Source organism: Amblyraja radiata, chromosome 5, assembly GCF_010909765.2.
Source record: "Amblyraja radiata isolate CabotCenter1 chromosome 5, sAmbRad1.1.pri, whole genome shotgun sequence".
NCBI classification, from domain to species: domain Eukaryota; kingdom Metazoa; phylum Chordata; class Chondrichthyes; order Rajiformes; family Rajidae; genus Amblyraja; species Amblyraja radiata.
This window is the reverse complement of record NC_045960.1, coordinates 88,941,024-88,963,472: the sequence shown is the minus strand read 5'-3', so window position 1 is coordinate 88,963,472 and position 22,449 is coordinate 88,941,024. Positions and strand designations below refer to the sequence as shown.

Below are 22,449 nucleotides of genomic sequence, written 5' to 3'. Positions count from 1 at the left end.
GAGGGATCTTGGAGTCCATAGCTCATTGAAGGTGGCAGCACAAGTAGCTAGGGTGGTAAAAAAGGCACATGGTGTGCTTGCCTTCATTGCTTGGGGCATTGAGTACAAGAGTCAGGAAGTCAAGATGCAGCTCAATAGAAGTTTGTTAGGCCGCATTTGGAGTATTGCATGCAGATCTGGTCGCCTCATTATAGGAAGGATGGGGAGGCTGTGGAGAGGGTGCAGAGAAGGTTTACCAGATTGGATTAAAGGGTTTTCCTTTAGCTACAAGAAGAGGTTGGACAAACTTGGATTGTTTTCTCCGGAATGTTGACAGTTCAGGGAGATTTGATAGAAGTATATAAAATTATGAGAAGCACAGATAGACTAAAGGGCCTGTCCCACGAGCATGCGACCTGCATGCGGCAAGCGCAACCTAAAGGGTCGGTCCGACCAGCATGCGCCTGCATGTGGCAAGCGCGACCTAACGTGGTCGCTTGAGCCGTATGGCCTCGCGGGGCCGGTCCCACTTCAATCACCAGAGCCGTATGGAGATGTGCGGAGCTGGTCCCGACATCGCGCGGGGCTCCGAAAAATTGACTGTGTTTAAAAATTCCGCGCGGCAACGGCCTACCGGCCTGCAGCCGCCTCGACGCCGTGTCACTCACTCGACCTCCGCGCGGCTCCCACTTCTGGTTTGGTCGTGCTTGCCGCATGCCATACGGCTCAAGCGACCACGTTAGGTCGCGCTTGCCGCATGGAGGTCGCATGCCCGTGGGACAGGCCCTTAAGTCTAAAGAAGGGTCCCAACCCAAAATCTCACCTATCCATATCCTCCAGAGATACTGCCTGACCCGCTGAGTTAATCCAGCACTTTGTGCTACTCTCGAAATTAATGGCACCTTTGGTTCCTCAGTCAAGTCCAGGAGACCAAGGCCCATTGTGATTGGCCCTCTGTATGCAGTCCAGGAAACGCAGCAATTCTAGACAAGCAGCTGGCTTCTTGAAAACTGTGCCGTTACAGAAGCTGAACCAAGAAGCCGCGGGTAAATAGTTCAGCTCCAACCCGTTGAAGGAGTGAGATGGAGAGAAGGAGAAATAAAGCAGGGATAGAAATATAGCAACAAAGTAAAATTAGGATGGTAGAGTTGCTGCCTCAGTGCCTGAGACCCGGGTTTGATTCTGACTACGGGTGTTATCTGTGCGGAGTTTGTATGTTCTCCCTGTGACATTGTAGTTTTTCTCCAGGTACTAAGGTTTCCTCCCACATTTCAAAAATGTGCAGGTTTGTAGGTTAATTGGGTTCTGTAAATTTAAAGTGTTTAAGACATAGCACCAGTGACAGTAGACATGGACTCAGTGGGCCGAAGGACCTGTTTCTATGCAGTATAGAGCATGGAAACAAGCCCCTTTGTACATCTTGCCCACACCGACCATCATGCCCCATCTGCACTTGTCTCACCTACCCGTTTTTGGCCTAGATCTCTGTAAACCTATCCTATTCCATGTACCTGTCTAAACGCTACTTAAAATGTAATGATAGTTCCTGCCTCAGCTACCTCCTCCGGCAGCTTGTTCCATACACCCACCACCTTTTGTGTAAAAAAGTTACCTCTCAGGTTCCCATTAAATCATGATTTTGTACACTGTATCTGTAAACTAATCTCTAAACTAAACCAAAACTTCCAGAAAAAGTTATTCAATCCCCAGCAATGATTAAAGCCTGACTTCAACAAAACTAACTTAACAAAGAGTCCATGTTTGTTAAGTTTTGTTCAGTGGGTGGCAGTCAGGTCATTTTGCAGTGATTATGATGTTCTGCACCACTAAAGCAGAAGTTACTTTGGAGTGATTTGATTTTTTGTGTCGGATTTAGCTAACACTCAACACGTCAGCAGAGGAACTTCACACCGCCCGGTATTTGAATGTGAAACCAGATAGTGAGATGCTGGAGAAAGCAGCAATGTCGAAGTGTTCACATTTTACATGTACTGGCCAGGTGCCACACCAATGGTTTCACAGCAAATATCAGACCTAATGATAAAGGCTGCATATTGCTTTTGCTGAATGAGCAGAATCGAAGGATGATAGGAGAACCAGAAAAAAAGAAGCAGCAACAGCCAGGTAAATGTCAATGTAAGCAGTAAAAATAAAAATCACCAAAGAAAAGTTGACAAACTGGTCCAACAACTATGAAGTCAGTTGACGTGCTTGAAAAGGTCAGAGGAGAGCTTGTTCTTGGATGCTCACTGACCAGTTTTACCCGATCACTTTGATGCCACACTCAGTTAAATGCTCCCTTAATGTTAAGGGCAGCAATCACCTCTTGAATTTGGCTCTTCGGTCAATTATCCAAGTTAATGACGAGCACTGGAGCCAAGCGACACTGCTGCTATGTAAATTGGGCAGTGGTGATCAGGTGAATGAATTCCACTACATTATACTGTGATTAACACCTACCATCACTTTTCTGATGATGGAGCTTAGACTAGTTTAGTTTTAGTTTAGAGATGGAAACAGGCCCTTTGGTCTACTGAGTACATGCCAACTATTAATCACCTCTTCACACTAGTTCTATGTTATCCCACTTTATGACCGATGGCACTTTCTCATCCACTCTTGAGAGACAATTTACAGAGGCCAATTGACCTACAAACCCGTACGTTTTTGGGATATGGGAGGAAACCAGAGCACCAGGAGGGAACCCACGCAGTCACAGAAAGGACGTGCAAACTCCACACAGACAGGATCAGGATCGAACCTGGGTCTCTGGTGCTGTGAGACAGCAGCTCCAAAAGATGTGCCATTGTGCGGCCCTCAATTGAGGAGTCATCAGCCGGATTGAATTTGTCCTGCTTTTGGTGAACAGGCATATCTGGGCAACTTTCCACATTGTTATATGGAAGCCTCATTGCTGAGCTGAAAGCTCAGCTTGTTCCGGGGCACGCCTTGTTCCGGGGCACGCCTTCAACTAGTATTGCCTCGTTCTGTAACCTCGTCTGTATCCAGCATTCTCAGCAATCCCTTGTTATCATGCACAATGGATCACAATTGTCCAAGGACTGGCTTCTGTGCAACTTGGTATATCAGGATGAAAGCAAGTTACGAATGCCTTGTTGTCAGTCATCAAACACAGATCCAATATATTAATCTTAACCTATCTTACACAGAGTCTTTAGAAATAATTCCCTGATGGGGCAATGAAGAGAACAGGCAAAACAACAAACTAACCTATAGAATACACAGACCTACCATTTTCTAATCTTCTAGCTAACAAGGAGGATTTTATGACCAAAAGTAACATTTTAATTTCCTGCAATGAAAATAAAGTATTTACCAGATGATATAGTTCATTATTTCCCAGGTCCAATTCTTCCAGTTTGCAGAGAAGAGACAGTGATCTGAAAATTAACAGGGCATCCCAATGTCAAACGTTTGTTGATAATTCAACCCCAGATAATCAGATTGCTGCAGCATTAATATAAGCACAGACTGCACAGGAAAGATCACACCACACACTGTTATATTTACTAGCGTGCAAATAAACCACCATGAATAGCTTTATTCTCCAGGAAAAAGATTGAAGTTAAGAATACACTTCTGAATTTAACAAATATTTCACACATGGAATAGTTACTTGCAATCAATTTTCATCCATTCCAAGGCAAAAGTGAAATAATAATATCTATATAATTAAAAGAGGTCCTTCTGCAGTTGTACAGAGCCCTAGTGAGACCACACCTGGAGTATTGTGTGCAGTTTTGGTCCCCTAATTTGAGGAAGGACATTCTTGCTACTGAGGGAGTGTAGCGTAGGTTTACAAGGTTAATTCCCAGCATGGCAGGACTGTCATATGCTGAGAGAATGTCCAGAACCAGGGGCCACAGTTTAAGAATAAGGGGTAAGCCATTTAGTCAACAAAATAGAGAGAGTACAGAGGAGATTTACTAGAATGTTGCCTGGGTTTCAGCAACTAAGTTACAGAGAAAGGTTGAACAAGTTAGGGCTTTATTCTTTGGAGCGCAGAAGGTTAAGGGGGGACTTGATAGAGGTTTTTAAAATGATGAGAGGGATAGACAGAGTTGACGTGGAAAAGCTTTTCCCACTGAGAGTAGGGAAGATTCAAACAAGGGGACATGACTTGAGAATTAAGGGACTGAAGTTTAGGGGTAACATGAGGGGGAACTTCTTTACTCAGAGAGTGGTAGCTGTGTGGAATGAGCTTCCAGTGAAGGTGGTGGAGGCAGGTTCGTTTTTATCATTTAAAAATAAATTGGATAGTTATATGGATGGGAAAGGAATGGAGGGTTATGGTCTGAGCGCAGGTATATGGGACTAGGGGAGATTATGTGTTCGGCACGGACTAGAAGGGTCGAGATGGCCTGTTTCCGTGCTGTAATTGTTATATGGTTATTATATTTAGAACGGAGACGAGGAAACACTTTTTCTCACAGAGAGTTGTGAGTCTGTGGAATTCTTTGCCTCAGAGGGCGGTGGACGCAGGTTCTCTGGATGCTTTCAAGAGAGAGCTAGATAGGGCTCTTAAAGATAGCAGAGTCAGGGGATATGGGGAGAAGGCAGGAATGGGGTACTGATTGGGGATGATCAGCCATGATCACGTTGAATGGCGGTGCTGGCTCGAAGGGCCAAATGGCCTACTCCTGCACCTATTGTCTATTGTCTAAAAGTCTCATCTTGACCACTTCCTGCCTGCGCTGTATATTGATTTATATTACAAAATCAATATATATATATTAGAAACACCACTACCCTGTATCGCTGTGATTTTTGGCCATCTTACTCACAGTCCGACTCTGCTGAGCCCCGAGGATTTATCCCATCGATGAAAAATAAAAAAGTTATGAGTGTCTAAAAAACCTTGAGATCAGCTGATTGGTCCTCTCGCCTGTCAATCACCACGATAAAGTTAACACCCTTTCCGGGGGGGGGGGGGGGGGGGGGGGCAGGGTTATAAAACCCAGGATGCCTGGACATGAGTCAGTCACTCTGCAAGATCGCGATGGAGAGGCCACGACTGTCATTCTAAGCTGCGAATCAACTGAGCTGTGAGTCTGCAATGTACTTGCAATAAATGATTTGTTAGCCCTTAATGACAATGCCATGAGTTGTTTGGCCTGCTGCCCTGCCTGTGCTTGAAAGTACAATGCTTAATTGGAAATGAAATGAAATGAAATGACAATGCAATGAGTTGTTTGGCCAGTTGCCCTGCCTGTGCTTGAAACTGCAATGCTTTATTACGTCCGATTGTGTTTGGAAGGAATGAATGCTTTATTAGGTCCGACTGTGTTGGGACGGAATAAATGCTTTATTAGGTCCGACTGTGTTTAGTCCAAAAGTCCCACTCATTTTGTGACTTCCGCTTAATGGACAGGTCGCGCTGATTGCATAATTTCCGGTGAGTGCAGAGGTCGCGCTGATTACGTAATTTCCGGTAAGTGCAGAGGTCACGCTGAATGCGGAGGTGCCGCTGACTGCGGAAGCACCACAGTGGAGAGGCCGTGCTCAGCCGTGTAAGTAGATTCAAGAACGTTTACTGTCATATATCTGGTGTTTGTGTGCGAAAGTGTGTGAGTGAGTGTGAGAGTGTGCGTGGATGTATATATTGGAATTGGTGGAGAGATGGAATATTGCATTGGGAGACCAGCCCTCCCATGTGAAGCTGGGACCCAACGGGTCCCACTTAGTGTAGTATATTTTAAATTCTTAGCACAAAACAGATAAATCAATATTTCACTTAAACATAATGGTCTGACTGACTGCAGAGGATAAGTTAGTTTTAAAGGTTTGCAATTTAGATTACATTTTTCTGTTCGTTTTACAAATATTTCAACAAGGATCATGAAACATCTGCAGCTCTGTCACCTGTCGACCAGTAAAGGCGTGTCCCAGGAGTGGAGAGGGAAAAGGGCTTGGATTTCCCAATCATAAAATACTTCATGATACTTGCATGGGCAAGTACTTTCATTTGGCCTTCTAAACGTGGGGAGATTTAAATTCCCAGCATTGATGTACTCAAACCTTCTCATACCTGTTCTATGGAAGGGAAAGGGTGAACACTAGGCACCACTTCTTAAAAACAATGATCTGGTTCAAATACACAAGCTTCATCAAAATATCAGTATCCCAGATGATAATTATACCTATATCAGCCAAGACCAATTAATCTCAAGACAACTGGCTGACATGTGCTGTCATATGCCATTTGTCTATGCATGCACTTTTCACAAGTTCACATTATAGGAGTAGAATTAGGCCATTCGGCCCAGCGAGTCTACTCTGCCATTCCATCAAGGCTGATCTCCTAATCCCATTTCCCTGCCTTCTCCCCATAACCCTTGACACCCATTCTAATCAAGAATTTGTCTATATCTGCCTTAAAAATATCCACTGACTTGGTCTCCACTGCCCTCTGTGGCAATGAGTTCCACAGATTAATTACACTCTGACTAAAGAAGTTCTTCCTCACCGCGTTTCTGAAAGAGACCCCTTTAAATCTGAAGCTATGACCTTTGGTCCTAGACTCTCCCACCAGTGGAAACATTCTTTCCAGATTAATCTTGGAATCTTGGAAACTTTATTGTCATTCAGACCTTTCGGTCTGAACGAAATTTCGTTGCCTTGCAGTCATACATGTAATAAAATAACAAAACACACAATAAACACAAATTTAACATCCACCACAGTGAGTTCACCAGACACCTCCTCACTGTGATGGAAGGCAAAAGTCTCCATCTACGCCTTTCATTATTCTGTAAGTTTGAAGGAGATCCCCCCCCTCAACGTTTCAACTCCAGTGAGTAGAAGCTCAAGTGCTGTCAAACACTCATCATATGCTAAGCCACTCATTCCTGGAATCATTCTTGTAAACCTCCTCTGGACCCTCTCCAGAGCCAGCACAACCTTCCTCAGACATGGGGCCCAGATTTGCTGACAGAACTCCAAATGCAGCTTGACTGGCGCCTTAGAGCATTACATCTGTTTTTCAGAAGCAGTGCGATTTGCTGTCAGATTTCCTCATTGGAAGAGCATTTGTAAGCTGGAAGTTGTTTGTCTAGCAGAAATTAGAGGAGTGGAGTGGTCAAACTAACACCTCTTAGTAGTTCCCAGTGTGTAATCTTCATCCAAGGGGTTCTCAGAGGGCTGTGTCACAGAGCTGATCAATGTAATGGAAGGGATATTCTGGGAACACATGCTTATGGTCTCTGGCCTCAGACATCTTCTCTGGCATTAGAGAACACATGCAGGAAAACTGGGTGGGCTGAAGGGCCTGTTTTCATGCGGCATCATGCTTTGATATCCTTCTTTGCTCACTTTCCATAATTTGAATTCAAAATCTATTTCTGGAGCATGTAGCTTCACCTTGCAGAGGCCATCTCCGCCCAGAAATGTGACACGGCATTCTCTTTAATGTCAGGGGTCAGAGCTAAGAACATAGTCCCCCCTACATTCTCATTTTCCCTCAGTCCCTATTGTCTCCATCACCTTGGAAGTAAGTACATTGGGGAGAAACCTATAAAAGTGAATTAAGTTTGATTATTTTAAATTAAACAAATGATAGAATTCATTAATTGTTAAATAAATCGGTTATTTTTCAATTAGAGTTTTGTTTTCGAGAAATATTACCCGAGATATATTCCCCACGTGCTAATTTTGCATAATTCTTCAACCAGCGTTCCATCTAGTGTCAGCGTATAACACCCTGATCAGAAAATTTTAATTTCATCCTTATCAGCTAGAATTTTTAATTCGCAATCTTATAACATCGTATACTTTTACAAATGCACACAAAAAAATCAAACTTACTCTGGTAGCAATGTCAGCAGGTTCTCTCTTAACTCAAGCGATGCCAGGTTCAAAAGACTAAAACAGCAAAAAGAAACACAAACATTTACAAAAGGGCATTTTATAGATGTAATTCAAGCAAAGACATATTATGGTTGGTAAGCATCACGCCTTTAAAAAATGCCATTCTGCAGAACTGCTCTGACAACCGACTATGAAATCTATGGAAATTCCAAGAACTGCTGTAGGGTGGGAGGTGGGAAAAAGCAAGACAGGGAGTGAGGCCTTCCACAGGGAAATAAGCCCCTCTGCCCAATTTATCCATGCCGACCAAGATGTCCCATCTAAGCTAGTCCTATTTGCCCAGTATTGGCCCATATCCTTCAAAACACCATGCATCTTGTGCCTGTCCAAATTTCTTTTAAATGTTGTTATTGCACCTGCCTCAAATCTGGCAGCTCGTTCCATATATCCACCATTTTCTGTATGGAAATGTTGCCTCTCGTGTTCCTGTTAAATCTTTCCCCTCCCATCTTAAAGTTCAAGTTCAAGTTCAAGTGAGTTTATTGTCATGTGTCCCTGTATAGGACAATGAAATTCTTGCTTTGCTTAAGCACACAGAACATAGTAGGCATTTACTACAAAACAGATCAGTGTGTCCATATACCATTATATAAATATATACACACATGAATAAATAAACTGATAAAGTGCAAATAACAGATAATGGGTTATTAATGTTCAGAGTTTTGTCCGAGCTAGGTTTAATAGCCTGATGGCTGTGGGGAAGTAGCTATTCCTGGTTGTTGCAGTCTTCAGGCTCCTGTACCTTCTACCTGAAGGTAGCAGGGAGATGAGTGTGTGGCCAGGATGGTGTGGGTCTCTGATGATACTGCCAGCCTTTTTGAGGCAGCGACTGCGATAAATCCCCTCGATGGAAGGAAGGTCAGAGCCGATGATGGACTGGGCAGTGTTTACTATTTTTTGTAGTCTTTTCCTCTCCAGGGCGCTCTAATTGTCAAACCAAGCCACGATGCAACCGGTCAGCATGCTCTCTACTGTGCACCTGTAGAAGTTAGAGAGAGTCTTCCTTGACAAACCGACTCTTCGTAATCTTCTCAGGAATTAGAGGCGCTGATGAGCTTTTTTGATAATTGCGTTAGTGTTCTCGGACCAGGAAAGATCTTCAGATGTGCTCGCCCAGGAATTTGAAGTTCTTGACCCTTTCAACCATCGACCCGTTGATATAAATGGGGCTGTGGGTCCCCCTCCTACTCCTTCCAAAGTCCACAATCAGTTCCTTGGTTTTGCTGGTGTTGAGGGCCAGGTTATTGCGCTGGCATCATATGGACAGTTGCTCGATCTCTCTTCTGTACTCTGACTCATCCCCATCAGTGATACGTCCCACAACAGTGGTGTAGTCAGCGAACTTGATGATGGAGTTCGCACTATGACTGGCTACGCAGTCATGGGTATAGAGTGAGTACAGCAGGGGGCTGAGCACGCTGCCTTGAGGTGCTCTCGTGCTGATTGTTATCGAGGCTGACACATTTCCACCAATACGAACAGACTGTGGTCTGTGGATGAGGAAGTCGAGGATCCAGTTGCAGAGGGATGCGTAGAGACCCAGTTCTGCGAGTTTGGTAACCAGTTTGGAGGGTATGATTGTGTTGAATGCCAAGCTGTAAACGATGAATAACAGCCTGACATATGAGTTTTTGTTGTCCAAGTGGCCCAGTGCGGAGTGGAGGGCCAGCGAGATCGCATCCACCGTTGATCTGTTGTGGCGGTAAGCGAACTGCAGTGGGTCCCGGTTTTTGTCGAGATAGGAGTTGATTTGCTCCAGGATCAGCCTCTCAAAGCACTTCATCACCACCGGCGTTAGTGCCACTGGTTGATAGTCATTGAGACACGTCACCTTACTCTTCTTGGGCATCATTGTAATTGATGCCCTTTTAAAGCAGGTGGGGACCTCAGACCTCAGAATTGAGAGGTTGAAAATGTCCGTAAAAACTCCCGCCAGTTGGTCCGCACAGGTTTTTAGAACACGACCGGGTATACCATCGGGTCCAGGTGCTTTTCGGGGGTTCACCCCTCTGAAGGATTTCCTGACGTCGGCCTCTGTGACTGAGACTGAAATGCCATCACAGCGAATGGGGGCTCGGGAAGGCACATCAGTATTCTCCCTGTCAAAGCGTGCGTAAAACGCATTGAGCTCGTCAGGGAATGATGTTTCTACCGACATTCGAGCTGCCTCCTGGTTTCGCGTTTTAGGAGGTGATTGCATTCAGGCCCCGCCACAGCTGCCGAACATCTGTCTCATCCTCCAGTTTGGAGCAGAAGTCCCTTTTGGCCTTTTTGATGGCCTTACCAAGGTCGTATCTGGACTTCATGTAGACCACTGTATCATCGGACATGAATGCCCTGTATCTGGACTTTAGAAGAGTGCGGATCTCAAAGTTCATCCAAGGTTTCTGATTTGGAAACACTCGGAAGGTTTTTGTAGGGATGCAGTCCTCCACACATTTCTTTATGAAGTCTGTAACGACTGTGGCATATTCGTTCAAGTCCGTTGCCGAGTCCTTGAACATTGCCCAGTCTACAGACTCCAAACAGTCCTGGTGTTTTTCTTCTGCCCCCCCCCCCCCCCCCCCTCGACCAGCTCTGTACTGTCCTCACTTCTGGGGGTGCGTTCTTCAATTGCTGCCTGTAGGCAGGAAGAAGCAGCACCGCGGTATGGTCTGATTTACCGAAGTGAGGGCGAGGGATAGAACGATAGGCATTCTTGATGGTGGTGTAGCAGTGGTCGAGGGTGTCAGGTCCTCTGGTGCAGCAGGAGACATGTTGGTGGAAGTTGGGGAGTGATTTCTTGAGGTTCGCCTTATTGAAGTCCCCAGCAATGGTGGTAAATGCCTCGGGGTAAGACGTCTGGTGTTTGTTGACCACGGCGTGCAGCTCCTCCAGTGCCAGACGGACGTCTGCCTGGGGTGGGATGTAGACCGCAGTCAGGATAACGGAGGTGAATTCTCTTGGGAGGTAGAAGGGACGGCACTTCACCGCCAGATGTTCGAGGTGTGGAGAGCAGGAGTTGGACAGGACTGCCACGTCGGAACACCACGCAGAGTTGACCATGAGGCAGACGCCCCCTCCTCTCCCTTTCCCAGATGCCAGGGTACGGTCCATACGGTGGATGGAGAACCCTTCAGGCTGGACCGCTGAGTCTGGGGAGCTGGGGGTGAGCCATGTCTCTGTGAAACAGAACACAGAGCATTCCCTTTGATAAAGCAGTCTTCCCCTTAAGTCCTCCACTTTATTTTCAAGGGACTGTACATAAGCCAGTAGGATAGTAGGGAGGGGGGGCCGGTCCCCTGCGCTTCATTCTGACCTGGAGTCCTGCCCGTTGGCCACGTTTCCGGACACAATGGAGGCTTCCCCTTTGTTTCCAGGTACTGTACTTGCTGTACCTGATGTTTCTGCGGACCTGCGCTGGAACGGGGATTCCCTCACAGACGGCAGCTCCAGCTCCGTAACGAACGGGGGTTCCCTCAAAGTCGGCAGCTCCAGCTCCGTTGTTCCTGGGAGATCCAGCCTGTCGGCTCTGGGGGTCATCCTGAGGTCTCCAGGTACCGTACCTGGGATCCTCAGTCGGGTCGGGAGTTCCACAGCCAGCGTGGGAAAGTTTAAAGTCCGGGGTTCCCGCAGCTGCGGGAGATCGCGAAATTGCGAGAGCCTTGAGGTGCTCAAGCAGCTTGTCCGAAACTGCACCGATTTCTGTCGTTTTTCTGATCCAGGTAAGTTGTTGGAAGTTGTAGTTGAGCCTTTTATTTTCCGGAGCTCCGCAAAAGTCGCCGCAGGCAGGCGCCATCTTGCTCCTCATGCCATTAAGCTGGAAACCTATCCCCTCCAGTTCTTGGGTAGACACAAAATGCTGGAGTAACTCAGCAGCTTCTCTGGAGAGAAAGAATGGGTGATGTTTCGGGCCGAGACCCTTCTTCAGACCCTCCAGTTCTTGATTGCTTTACCATGGGAAAAAGTCTTTGTACATTCATTGTATCCATTCCCCTCATGATTTTGTACACTTCTATATAATCACTCTTCAGCCTCCTGCGTACCAAGGAATAAAGTCCTAGCCTGCCCAACCTCTCCCTGTAGCTGTCCCTCAAATCCTGGCAATATTCTTGTAAATTTTCTCTGAGCTCTTTCCAGCTTAATGGCATTTTTCCTAATAGCAGGATGACCAAAACTGAACACAATGCTCAAAGTAATTGCCAAGGCAGCACACCAATGCCTCTACTTCCTTAGGACTTAGGAATTTTGGCATGTTTTCAACAACTTTTACAGGTGCCATAGAAAGCATTTTATCGGGATGCATCAGAGCATGGTTTGGGAACAGCTCCATCTAAAACTGCAAGAAATTACAGAGAATTGCTGACACAGACCATCGCACAAACCAACATCCGTTCCAGTGATTCCATCTACACTTCACAGCCACCAGCAGAATCAATAATGCACCTCACATCCATCACTCTCTGTTCTTCCCTCTCCCATCAGGCAAGAGGTACAGAAGTGTGAAAACAAGCATCTCCAGATTCAGAGACAGTTGCTTTCCAGTTGTTATCAAGCACTGAACATCCTACCAACAACCAGAGAGCAAAGTGGTCATTCTGTTATAGGAAAGACGTAATTAAGCTGGAAAGAATTCAGAGACAATTTACAAGAATGTTAAAATGGAATACCTTGTCGGCGCTCTTGATGTGGCGACTCTTTGCATACCTTGCGTATGCAAAACAGAATATCACTGTGACATTCCACATGTGACAATAACGTATCATTCAGAGCAGTCCTGAGCATACCATCTACCTCATTGAAGACCATCAGACAGTGTTAATCAGACTTTACTGGACTTTATCTGGCACTAAACATTATTCCCTTTGTCATGCATCTGTACACTGTGGATGGCTCGATTGTAATCATATATAGTCTTTCCGTTGACTGGTTAGCACACAACCAAATTAGAAGTGTCTTGTCCTTCTGGTTTGACTATACGATCAATAGGCACTGAGATCATAGGGTCGTACAACAAGTAAGCAGGCCCTTCAACCCACTGTGTCTGTGCCGACTATTACATTAACCCACTGCAAATACCATTGAATTCTCCCCCTATTCTCATTAACTCCCTCCAGATTCTACTACACACCCAAGCACAAGGAGCAATTTACAATGGACAATAACCTTCCCAAACTGAACGTTCTTGGGATGTGTGAAGAAACTGGAGCACCTGGATGGATCACACGCGGTCACAGGGAGAACGTGCAAACTCCACTCATACAGCACCCGAGGTTAGCATTGAACCTGGTTCCTGAAGAGCGAGGAGTCTGTTCTACTAGCTGCATCACTGTGTTACCAGACGGCTCGAGTAATGGCTGAGATTAAAATAATAACACATCTATGTTTGAAAACTCTCAGATGTTCAAAGTTGGCTCAATCAGAATTATTATTGAATTCGGTGAAGTGTGTTTGGATTAATACGGCCTCATGTGAAAATGGAATCAAAAGCTATGAATTTCAAAATAACATTTATTTCATGAAGACAAGAATACAAAAGCAGGGATGTAGTGCTGAGGCTCCAAGGCACAGGCCATGCTGCATTTAGAGTATTGAGAGCAATTCTAGGCCCCATATCGGTGAAAGGATGAGTTGCCTCTGGAGAGGGTCCAGAGGAGGTTTACGAGAATGATCCTGGGAATGAGTGGGTTAACATATGATGAGGGTTTGAGGGCGCTGGGCCTCTACTCGCTGGAGTTTAGAAGGATGAAGGGGCACCTCATTGAAACTTACCGAATAGTGAAAGGCTTGGATCGAGTGGATGTGGAGAGGAAGTTTTCACTAGTGGGAGAGTCTAGGACCAGAGGTCACAGCCTCAGAATTAAAGGACGTCCCTTTAGGAAGATGAGGAAGAAATTTATTTTTTCAGACGGTGGTGAATCTGTGGAATTCATTTCCACAGAAGGCTGTGGAGGTCAAGTCAATGGATATTTTTAAGCAGAAATAGATATATTCTGGATTGGTATGAGTGTCAGGGGTTATGGGGAGAAGGCAGGAAAATGGGGTCTGGAGGGAGAGATAAATCAGCCATGATTGAATGGAGGTGGCCTAATTCTGCTCCAATCACTTATGACCTTATGAATTAATTCTGCTGCAGCAGCATCTAACCTCTTGCAGCAAGAGAAAACAGGCCATAAGACTATAAGGCATAGGAGCAGACTTATGCCGTTCAGCCCAGAGAGTCTGCTCCACTATTCAATTTTGGCTGATCTTTTGCCACTTGCAACCTATTTACCCGCCTGACTTCTCCCTGTAACCTTTGATGGCCTTCCGAATCAGGAACTCATCAATCTCCCTTTTAAAAATACCCAATGACTTGGCCTCCACAGCCATGTGCGGCGATGAATTCCAGATTCACCACCCACTGGCTAAAGAAATTCCTCCACATCTCCATTCTAAAGGTGCGTCCTTTTATTCTGCGACTGTGCCCTCTGGTTCTCGATTCTCCCACTAATGGAACCATCCTCATCACATCCACTCTAACTAGGTCTTTCATTATTCAGTAGGCTTCAATGAGCCCCCACCCCCCACTCATCTCTCTAAACTTGAGCTAATCCAGCCAGAGCCTGCCTTTATAGTTTTCTCTCTCCAGCATGAACTACTCTCCTTCCACAGGTATACAACTGGAGAAGTGCTGCTTTATCATCTTCCAACAAAGCACTGATATTAACGTCAGCCAGATGTGGAAGAACAAAATATGCACCGAATGAAAAGGTTGTAAATTATTCCCAGAACAGCCATTGAGTTGAAAACACAAGTTAAACTTTCCAGCGCCTCTGACAGATTTGCATCTATTTTCTCCAGAGGGGGTGATGTTCAAAAGGAAAACTTATGACACCAATCTGCAATGCCAACCACCCACCCACCCGCCACTAGATTGGCAATGAGTTAGCAGCTGCACACGAGACAGGCACGAGGATGGCAGACTGTGTGAAATGGAAAAAATATTGCAAGCACATCTGGGATCACTTTACTACAGTTGGAGCAGAGTATTTTTTTGTGGGGGAAATGCACCACACTTTACTCCACAACAGGCCTACAGAAGTTGGGAGGGTTTGGGTGCTGACAATGATTGATTGAAAGATACAGCATAGAAACAGTCCCTTCAGCCCACCACTTCACACGAGTTCGAAGTTATCCCATGTATGCATCCACTAACTATAATTTTCCACAGGCCATTTAACCCAAAAAGGATTTAGGATGTGGGAAGTAGCCAGGGCACCCGGAGGAAACCCACAAGGTCCCAGGGAGAATATGCAAACTTCACTGAAATAGTAGCCAAGATTAGGATCAAATCTGGGTCTCTGGCATTGTGAGGCAACAGCTCTATCCTCCCTAACGAGTGGACTGCACTGCTTCCGTGATACAAGTCCTCCACCATCAGTGCAAAAAGTGGCCAACAATTCACCTCGGTAACTGATAAAACTTTATAACCACTGCCATTGCACGAAGTTGCCGCCAATACATCAGAATGAGGCTTCCATAACCATTGCAGTCACCATGGATACACAAGAATTGAGTTGGTTTTGTTTGAATGAGCTGAAATTTGACATTATCACAAATCTATAATCTGCTTAAATTCCAGATAAATCCTTGCTCATATCTGTACTAAATATAGAAATCCCATCTGCACACAAAGTGAATGGTTGAGGTTTTGCTGATGTTTTTTTAACCTAAAAGGAAACTATTTTCCCCCAGCCAAAATGACATCAGGAAAGCCATGGCAGTGTAATTAGCAATTTCTTCCCAAGGCATCCTTGACGGCTAAATGCTAAAAGCAGCAGAGGGTGTGAACAGAGTCAAACGGACCAAGGTGACCTTGAGTTCGACTTTCGGACATTAAAGCCTTAGCTGACCTCGCGGAGATAGTGGTACAAATCACCATCTTCAGACAGACCTAGTCAGAAGCCAGAGAAAAGCAGGGAAATGGGCCAAGGCACTCGAATAGATGACAAAATCTCCCTCCTGCCCTCAATTCAGCAAACTGTGTAATGATAATTAGAGAAATTAATCAGTGAACGTGCCGATGATGCAAAGAGTTAAGCACAACATTCAAATCTACAGAGATCACAAATTGATTTGCACAAATTTATTTGTCATTCCCACATGACCAATGGCCATGAGACAGCATTTGGTTACCCGGGGCATTTTACCCCCGAATTGAAAACCATGAAGAATGCAAATTGGTGGAAATAACAATGGCTTTTAGCTGACGTGGATCAGATTTTAAGCAGATTAAAGGATTGCCATTATGCTGAGCACTCACACCATCCAACATTAGTCAAGGAAATCTTGCAAAGGTTTTCCACAGATATGTCTGGATCCCACACAGCACAAATCAGTGATTTATTAATTATGTTCGACATTTGTTTTTGGACTGTAGACTGAAATATTTTCAATAAGTTTTAGAGTTTCCAATTAATAAGTCTTTGCTCCAAAACAAAGCAACATGAATAATGAAATAGTTGTGGATGTGGAGAGGATATTTTCAATAGTGAGAGAGTCTAGGACCAGAGGGCATGGCCTCAGAGTAAAAGGACGTACCATTTGAAAGGAGATGAGGAGGAATTTCTTTAACCAGAGGGTGGTGAATCGAGGGAATTCATTGCCATAGATGGCTGTGCAGGCCAAGTCAATGGGTCGTTTTAAAGTGGAGGTTGATAGGTTCATGATTAGTAAGGGTGTCCAAGGTTACAGGAGAAGGCAGGTGAATGGGGGTGGTTACAGAGGTAAAAATAGATCAGCCATGATCGAATGGCAGACACGATGGGCAAAATGGCTTCATTCTGTTCCTATATTTTATGATCCTTCCGAATCAATAAAACATTGGAAATGTCGACATTAGGAGGGGAGCACTCTGGGAACACTGATCATTGCAGAACAACATTCTTAAATGAAGATGGGCTAACTTCAAGAGGATGAAAGATTTGGATCAGGATAGAATGGACTTATATATTGGCAGCTACAACTGTAATAGACAATGGGAAACCTTTGAAGAGGATTGTTTCTGAGTACAGGTCAGGGGTAGTATGAAAGGTAGGAGACACAGTCAGTGGCATTAATGCCCCTGGACAGTGGCATTAAAGATTGGTCAGGCAGATAAAAATTCAAACGTCCCTGGCTGACCATATTAGGAAACGCAAGCCAGATGGAGAGAAAATGTGTAAAGAACAAAAATTAATATAAAAGTTGTCACAAAACATAAATATTGAACAGTAGTAAAAGGAGAAGTGGGGATGATTAGAAGCAAAAGGTTGAGAGAATGGCTGGTATATCTAAGGAGCATTTTCGGTTCGGCGTGAGCAGCAAAAATGATGTTTGCAACATCTCTATGGAGAAAGAGATAATAAATATATTATACAGGGGAAAATTGATGAGGTAGGTGGAAACAAAAACTTAGCCATGCTTCAAGTTGTCTGATTTAAATTTGATTGTGCGAGAAGTTGAGATGGCGATGACTTGCCATAATCTTCCAACCTTCTGTACTTGGGTAACTGCAGAGTTCTTTTGGGGGGAGGGGGGGAGGGGGGGATTGGTGGGGACCAGAAGAGAAGTTAGATTTCAAAAATGCAGATTGAATTGGTTAAAAAGAATGGACCAAAAAAAGGGATATATAGGAGGGAATTATAAATGCAGGAAGTGAATACAGTCTGAAACTATGGGAATACATGTGAATCCAGGAATCAGCTAGGCAAGAGATTTGAGAGTCCACAGTCAGGAAATGGGATAGACTGGATGGTCCGAAATAAAGAGCAGCTCTGATTTAACGGGAAGATTGGATTCCTGCTGGTTCATTACAATTTGATGACTCCAAGAAGCAAGAAGCACACAAATGTGTGAATATTTTGTGTGTCAATCCCACAACTGTCCCAAAGAAAGGAAAGTACACATTTCTGGGAAGCATATCTTGCAATCATATTGCATAAATGTAAAGAGCCACATACTTAGTTTGTCACAGTTTATAACTAACAGTATGACGCAAGACATATGAAAATATTTCTGACGGCAAACAGAAAATGGTAGGAAAACTATTCTTTGAGGATAGAATTGCATAGAAAACAGAAAATGGGATTGGTACCACAAAATACATTAAAGAATGCTGAATTCAATGGTCAGCCAGTGGCAGTTACAATTTTAGAATAAATGTATTTCTGACAAAGGGATGTGATAGTACCAGAGGGGAAGTGAGAAAGATGAAGAGACCAGCTTCCTTCTATTGGTTGGGTAAAAAAAGTCAAAAATTATCCCTTATGAATATCTTTCTTGATCTTTCAACTTCGAACTCAGCATCAAGTCAGAAAGTTCAAACACATTCATATTCAACCCATTGCATTTGTTTAATTCTGTAGACCACTAGTTCCGATAATCATTGTTATCCCACATATTTAACCACTTCCTACACACTAGGGGAAATTCTTCAGGTGCTAATTAACCTGCAAACCCACACATTTTTGGGATATGGGAGAAAACCGGAGCGCCCAGAGGAAACCAACACAGTCACAGGGAGAACTTGCAAACTCCACACAGTCAGCATCCGAGGTCAGGAACGAACTTGGGTCTCCGGTGCCTTGAGGCAGCAGCTTTACCAGCTGTAAGTGTGGCTAAACCAAAGTTTTCAACAGCTGCTAGATGTCTTCCCAACTTTTATACCCAATGTCCCATCCCTTGCTGTATTGCCAATACTATCATCACACAAACCTTTAGCAGATGGTTAAACTTCTTCAGTAGCGAAAGGCAACAAGAATCAGACGCAGGTACACACAGACCTTGTGGAAAGAGTGGAATATACAACCAAACTCCTCCGTCACGCACTTTTGCCCCAGGTACAGCCTCTAGATCCCGAAGCAAGACTGTCAAGGCTGGGTGTTTCATTGCAGCAAAGGACACTGAAAGGAGATTTAACTGACGGATATAAAACTATAAAAGCTCTCTGCCATGTACACAGCAAGGATCTACTTCCCTCCACAAAAGGTCAGTAACTCCATGCGGTCATCCATGTGTTGATAAGTGGTGTGATGAGAAAGGCGTTGAGAGAAAGAAATACTGATTGAAGGAGTATGTGGGGACCTGGAATAATGTGATGGAAATGGTAACAGAGGAAGAATCAATCACCACATTCAAAAAGTGCTTGGACTCAACAAACCTGCAAGGACCCGATCTGGGGGGTAGGATCCCATTTCGATTGGGTGGGCAGCCACAAGGGGTCAATGGCCTCTTGCTCTATCACAAACCTCTCCGATTGTGAAGTTCGAGGTCCCGGGGGTTAATTTTATATGCTGCTGTTCACACAAACTCAACCTCCGCATTTCTCCATACAGTGTAGAGCACTAGATTTGAGAGACGCGGCAACTAGTCATTTACTGTAAAAATATACTACACAATGCTAAATTGCACTGCTAATATCTCAATAGGCTAATAACACTCAACTATTACACAAAACTTAATTAGGCAAGATTGCAACTGCCTGGCAATTGTGCTCATAACTCAGCTACTTGGCTTCATGACCTTTCTCCCATCGAATCTTCAAACAGCTTATCTTGCCATTCTGCAACTTGACATTTACAAAGCTTTGTGGGGATTCATTTAAGATCCTCGATAGAACTTTGCAAATCATTGCAATTCTAAATTTGCAATTTTCAATTCTAACAAGACCAACCTGGATAGGGTGGGGTGAAACAGTTTGAGCATGCACATTATCTCCGGATGTGCACTCGTATCTGGCCAACCCTTCTTTCCAAAACAGTTGAAAGACAAGGAAGGTTTTGTCACAAAACAGGAAGATAAAACTTCACTCAAACTTACAACTGGGCATCGGCAAAAGTAGCCCAAAAGATCGACTGCACAAAATTCCTAGACTCCAATGACATTATTCGGAAAGATGAATAAATAATGTCTTATGGTATGGACAGAGCTTTCAAATGCAGGCTAGAGGCCACAGTTCAGTGTTTTGCAAAATTTTGGATACTTTTACAGTGAAGTAACTATACTGTTCAAAAAAGGACATCATATTTTACACCATTACTTTTAAGGTGTAGAGTCTGCTATTGTGGCTCAAGTATTGCAGATACTGGAGATCCGAGATAAACAGCAAATGCTGCAAAACCTTGAACGGATCAGATAGCACCTGAATGGGGAGAAATAGTAATAACACTTAAATGTAATGAATCTGCACCTATGCACATATATTCATGTATAGTATTATCTGATTTAATTGAATGGGATTCAAAATAAAGCTTTTCACTGTGGTACACATGACAATAAAAAACCTTAAATCTAGCTTCTGCCTCTTGTTTTCTTCCTTTCTCTGGTCTATTTTACTTTCTCTTTTTGGTCATCCATAACTCTGGGATTAACTTTCCTACCCCTACACTTCCAGCTAACGCTTCCTTACTACACAGGCTCCCCATTGTTCAATCACATTCTGGCTTGCCAAGTTTCAACTCCAATTTATCCGGGCCAAATTGGTTCTTGTCCAACCAAAGTTGTCATTTCCCCAACTCAAGTTCAAGTTCAAGAGAGTTTATTGTCATGTGTCCCTGATAGGACAATGACATTCTTGCTTTGCTTCAGCACAACAGAACATAGTAGGCATCGACTACAAAACAGATCAGTGTGTCCATATAGCATTATATAAATATATACACACATGAATAAATAAACTGATAAAGTGCAAATAACAGATAATGGGTTATTAATGTTCAGAGTTTTGTCCGAGCTAGGTTTAATAGCCTGATGGCTGTGGGGAAGTAGCTATTCCTGAACCTGGTTGTTGCAGTCTTCAGGCTCCTGTACCTTCTACCTGAAGGTAGCAGGGAGATGAGTGTGTGGCCAGGATGATGTGGGTCTGATGATACTGCCAGCCTTTGTGAGGCAGCGACTACGATAAATCCCCTCGATGGAAGGAAGGTCAGAGCCGATGATGGACTGGGCAGTGTTTACTACTTTTTGTAGTCTTTTCCTCTCCAGGGCGCTCAAGTTGCCGAACCAAGCCACGATGCAACCAGTCTACTGTGCATCTGTAGAAGTTAGAGAGAGTCCTCCTTGACAAACCGACTCTCCGTAATCTTCTCAGGAAGTAGAGGCGCTGATGTGCTCTCTTGATAATTGCATCAGTGTTCTCGGACCAGGAAAGATCTTCAGAGATGTGCATGCCCAGGAATTTGAAGCTCTTGACCCTTTCAACCATCGACCCGTTGATATAAACGGGACTGTGGATCCCCATCCTACTCCTTCCAAAGTCCACAATCAGTTCCTTGGTTTTGCTGGTGTTGAGGGCCAGGTTATTGTGCTGGCACCATATGGACAGTTGCTCGATCTCTCTTCTATACTCGGACTCATCCCCATCAGTGATACGTCCCACAACAGTGGTGTCGTCAGCGAACTTGATGATGGAGTTCGCACTATGACCGGCAACACTGGCTGAGACATTGCTCCTGTTCTTAGTGCTTTTAATGTCTTTTAATTTTTACTGTTTTTAGTCCTTCGTTTTATGGTTTTTAATGGTTTGTAATAACTTTTGGTCCATGAGTTCTCATGTACAGCACTTTGTGGCAACTGCGGTTGTTTAAAGCGCTTTATAAATAAAGTTTATTATTATTATGAATATATAGTGAGTACAGCAGGAGGCTGAGCATGCGACCTTGAGGAGCTCCCATCATCGAGTATGACGCATTTCCACCAATACGAGCAGACTGTGGTCTGTGAATCAACTGTGATCAATGTGCAGATTGCAACAAAATTCAGACATTTAAGTTCACTGTTAATTTAGTTCTGAGGCAGTGGTTTCAGTTTGGATGTAGGTGGCATCCATATCAATGTAACCACCAACATTTCATACAACTGGAATACAACAGTTCAATAGGGCGGAGTATCCAGAAAGTTGCATTTGTGAAGGCTCATCAAGAAAGGGGTTACAGGGATCAATTGCAGTGGTGGCCACCCACCACCCATTGTGTGAAAAAGTTACCCCTCAGATTCCTATTAAAACTTCGACCCTCACCTTAAACCTGGTTCTCAATTCCCCTACTCTGGGCAAGAGAGCATTTACCTGATCTATTCCTCTCATGAGTTTGTGCAGAATCTGATTTGTAAACAACAACAACAATAACAAAGTACTGCCATTACTCAGTTGGTCAGGCAACATCTTTGGAGATACATGGATAGATGATGTTTTGGGTTGGGACCATTCTTCAGAAAGCAGTCCAAAGAAGGGTCCTGTACTGAAACATCACCTATCTATGTTCCCCAGAGATAAGTGTGTGACCCACTGTGTTACTCTAGCACCTTGTGTCCAAGCATTGGCTGTTTCTCTCTCCACAGGTGCAGAATGACTTGCTTAGTATTTCCAGCATTTTTTGCTTTTATTTCAAAATTGGAATAAACCCAAACGGTCACAGGGAAATTGTGTGAACGCTGTAAAGTCAAAATAAAGGATTTTTGGTTTAACAGATAAGGGCTTTGCTTTAACCAGGAACTATGAGGCCAGGAGTGAAGGGTAGATTACATCTAGTACATGCAAAGAGAGGAGCAAAGGTTAGGCAAAATGCCAGCCAAAAATGCCAG

The 22,449-nt window shown here is 44.2% G+C and overlaps 1 protein-coding gene across 1 annotated transcript in view; it reads right to left on the bottom strand.

The window, feature by feature from the left end:
* lrrc1 (leucine rich repeat containing 1) overlaps positions 1–22,449 on the bottom strand; it is a 147,340-nt gene that overhangs the window by 47,607 nt on the left and 77,284 nt on the right. Inside the window, exons 5-6 of the mRNA XM_033021694.1 lie at positions 7,804–7,860; positions 3,317–3,380 (exon numbers count right to left, since the gene is read on the bottom strand). Coding sequence (XP_032877585.1) covers positions 3,317–3,380; positions 7,804–7,860 — 121 coding nt within the window. The remainder of the gene's footprint in view (positions 1–3,316; positions 3,381–7,803; positions 7,861–22,449) is intronic.